Genomic DNA, 3,470 nt, shown 5'->3' with positions numbered 1-3,470 from the left:
AATGGTATGCACACCCGCCTTGCACGCTAAAGGTCGTGGGTTCGATTCCCCGGCCAGTCAACATCAAACACTTTTCAACGGTGGCAAAATACCCCTCAGTAATGGTGGCGACATTTTCTGAGTATTTCAGCCTTGTACAACTTCTCTACAAGTGGTGTCTTAGACACGCCGTTCGGACTCGGCGATAAGCAGTAGGTCCCATATCATTGAGCTAATATGAATCGGGGTGCACTAATTGATATGAGAGAAGTCTCCCCTGTCCCACCTGGGATGTTTGTGGAACAATTATCATTACTAGTTTCTTTAAGTGTTTGCTCAATAAACTATTACGTTTTTTTGGCATTTCAGAAAAATACAATACCAAAGCTTCTAAAATTCTGAAAAAAATCTAATTTTTTCCAAAAATATATTTCTTCTCCGTCTTAAAACACGATACTAACAATTTTCAATTTTTTATAACACCGTTTTCATTTTATAAGGTTTTTTGCTTCTCCTGCAAAGTTTTAGTTTTGTGGGTTACGTCTTCGGGCATTTATGGTGACGATTTGTTTTTTTATTTAATAAAAACGAAAATGAATGCTTTTAACCCCCAGTTTTTGTAACAATTTTTATTCTTCTCACACGAATTGTCAAATTTTGTAGACCGATTTACTCGCTTTAGCGCAATTGTAGAGCGCTGATTTTTAAATGAGGAATTCTTAACGATACATGGAACGGGAATACGAAAAATTAGATGTGTATGTCTTCTGGGGGCAGAGCTATGGATGCCTAAATTATTACGAATATAGACAAACGAACAAAAATAAGTTACAAAAACAGGGGGTAAATTTGAGTTTAAATTTGTCAGTATTCCAATGCATTTCTGAGTATAACAGTACTCGTACATTCTCTACTCAACAGAATGTTGTTATGATATCGTAACAACAATGGTTAACTCCTTTCGATAATTTTGCACAATTGGCTTTTCCCATCTTGTTATGAACGGTTTACGTCGTCTGTGCCAAAACATGGACTGACTGAAATTGTTTTTGTCACTCTTCCAAATAACTGCGATCACTGTGCATTGAACGATTTTCTGCCATTTTTTGATATCTATTCTTGAGCCTACGACAGGATCTTTGTAGTTCGATTGTAATAAACGGAGGGACATTTAATAAGGATTCCGATCTTATGTTCTCCATTATATCTACGTTCACTTTTGTCAACAGGGTCTTAAGTAGAGTTCGGCAAAGCTACTCTATCTACGTTCACTTTTGTCAACAGGGTCTTAAGTAGAGTTTGGCAAAGCTAGTTCCAAATACATAGTACCAAATTGTTCAAAATAGTTCCGACACTGATACAACCAATGTTCGTTTTTCTTCCCTTCTAAATACATCCCAAACCGATGAAATTAGAGAGATTTTTCTTATCCTTAGGTAACATATTTTCTTTAATTTACTACAATTTTCATATACACATCACACTTTTAATAATCACTAATCACGACTTGAGGAATCCTCAGTTTCGGCAGTGATCTTTATAGAATCGGCAGGTGACTCTTTCGTTTTCTTTAAGTTTTCGTATACTAAATAGAGGGCTCCAGTTGAAGGTATGGTTCTAAATATGGACGGTAATATGCCGCTGTAAAAAGCAAGGTAACCATCTTTGCGTAAAATATCTTTGGATATTTTACGAAAGCTTCCTTTCAGATTTTCAATTTGTATGCGAGATTTCATTACATCCAGTGGAAATGTCGTTATACTTTGGATCACAGCAGCCATTGTTGCAGCTAACATTGTTCTCCACGTTTCAATATTATCCTTGGATTCGAGATCTCTGAAAAGATAATCCAAAAATGCGTTAACTATATATCGTCACCATAAATGCCAAAGGTCGTAACTAACAAAATAATAATTTTACAGGAGACGCAAAAACGTTATAAAATGAAAAACTCTTTTATGGAATATTAATTTTATGAAGGCGAGTATATGGGATATTATTAATCATATACGAATGGTAGTAAGTAACGAAACTAAAACCGCGGAAACGCTTGGTATTGGAATCCGTCATTACAACAAAATCTGCAATGTTATCCCATTTTCCGAAATGCCTTTTCATGAATAGGATCGTTATTTTTTAACGTAGAAGCTTGACATTTTGCAAGAGCATGCATTTTAGTCTTATGTATTAGATTCAATCAAAAAAATAATTTTGACTTTTTTGGAGATACGACTTCGGGCATTTATGGTGACGATGTGTATATATGTTGGGCAGCATTTCAGCACCTGTGACATTCAACTTATGTACCTGACAAGATAATCTCTAGCAATTTCATAGCTACTAAAGTAAACGAAAAATCCAGGTACATCCCTTAAAAATGTAGACCCTAAACCACGATAGAAGCCAGTTATACCTAAAGATTGATGTTTTGAATTATTAGCATTTTTAGAAGGTCGGACTGTCAAACCAGATTTTTGTAAATTCAATCACCAAATTCAGAACCCAAACATTAGAAACTCACCATCGTTTAGATAAATCCGTTTTGTCAACTCATATGGAGTTACTACTCCTGTGGAGCTTCCTTTATCTATGTATCGTTTCACCTATAAAAGGAAAACTAGTTAACGTTTTCAATGATCGTCTTTATTATAACACCGTACCTCTTGGATTGCCTGCAGCTTACATTTCAATACCTCACAAGGACACAGAACAAGGGTTGTAACTACAGCTAATAAACTTCCCGCACAAGAATTTTCCAACAAAGATAAATTTTGTATATCTTGAATATTTCTATAATCCGCTACTAAGGATTGACATTTGGAATAGACACCAAAGAGTACGGTATTTTCGACAACATTCGTCGCCACAGCAGGTACTACACCGGGATAGAGACCGCGATATATGCCATACTTACCGTAGGTTATCTTAAAACACTGCCACATACATTTATAGGTATTGGGGAATGTTTGAAGTTTGACTTTGACCGTGTCGAAAGGTTGGGTGGCATAAACCTGAGCTACTCCAGCTGGCAGTCCATAGAATATTTTATCATAACATTTTAATAACGAAAACTTTGAGGTGGCTTACCGATTAAGCGATGTTTCAGCTCATCCTCTGCTTGTTTAGATTGAATGCTTATTTCTGTATCGATCTCCAAGGGATTCTCCTCGACTCCATGGTTACTTTCAATACGATTTTCTATATTTTTATATTTGGCATTACAAGAACCCATAATTTATTTTGTTTTTATGTTGTTTGTTTTGAAGTTAGAAACTATAGGGTGTGCCTCATTTGTGTGAGGTGTATTGTTAATCAATGAACGCAAACAAACGAAATGATGGCCGTACCATTCACACAAAATCACAAACTTTTAATTTTTTCTGAATCGTCTCATACTCATACTCAAAACAAAACAAAACCACAAACATTTCAACGGAAGAAGAACAAAACTGTACGATTGCTGAAATGTACTTCGGTTATGCTGTTCCGAG

General features: G+C 35.6%; 1 protein-coding gene across 1 annotated transcript; it reads right to left on the bottom strand.

Moving 5' to 3' along the window:
• Window positions 1-1,419: 1,419 nt before the first annotated feature.
• LOC141398928 (mitochondrial ornithine transporter 1-like) lies at window positions 1,420-3,230 on the bottom strand. The gene is made up of 5 exons (XM_073976742.1): window positions 3,067-3,230; window positions 2,640-3,004; window positions 2,501-2,582; window positions 2,287-2,392; window positions 1,420-1,815 (listed from the first exon to the last, which is right to left on the bottom strand). Exons 1-5 carry the CDS (start codon window positions 3,209-3,211, stop codon window positions 1,476-1,478), a joined length of 1,038 nt encoding a protein of 345 aa, XP_073832843.1. The 5' UTR covers window positions 3,212-3,230; the 3' UTR covers window positions 1,420-1,475.
• Window positions 3,231-3,470: the final 240 nt, after the last annotated feature.

Source organism: Musca autumnalis, unplaced genomic scaffold (assembly GCF_047663935.1).
Source record: "Musca autumnalis isolate F117 unplaced genomic scaffold, ASM4766393v1 scaffold_3, whole genome shotgun sequence".
NCBI classification, from domain to species: Eukaryota; Metazoa; Arthropoda; class Insecta; order Diptera; family Muscidae; genus Musca; species Musca autumnalis.
Note: the sequence above shows the minus strand (reverse complement) of the source record. Positions and strands in the feature narration are given on the sequence as shown.

Coding starts and splice junctions, on each gene's coding strand:
- LOC141398928 (XM_073976742.1), bottom strand. CDS start 3,211: ATGGGTTCTTGTAATGCCAAATATAAAAATATAGAAAATCGTATTGAA. Junction 3,005..3,066: donor GCTGAAACATCGCTTAATCG/GTAAGCCACCTC, acceptor ATGGACTGCCAG/CTGGAGTAGCTCAGGTTTAT. Junction 1,816..2,286: donor GCTAGAGATTATCTTGTCAG/GTACATAAGTTG, acceptor TTATCTTTTCAG/AGATCTCGAATCCAAGGATA.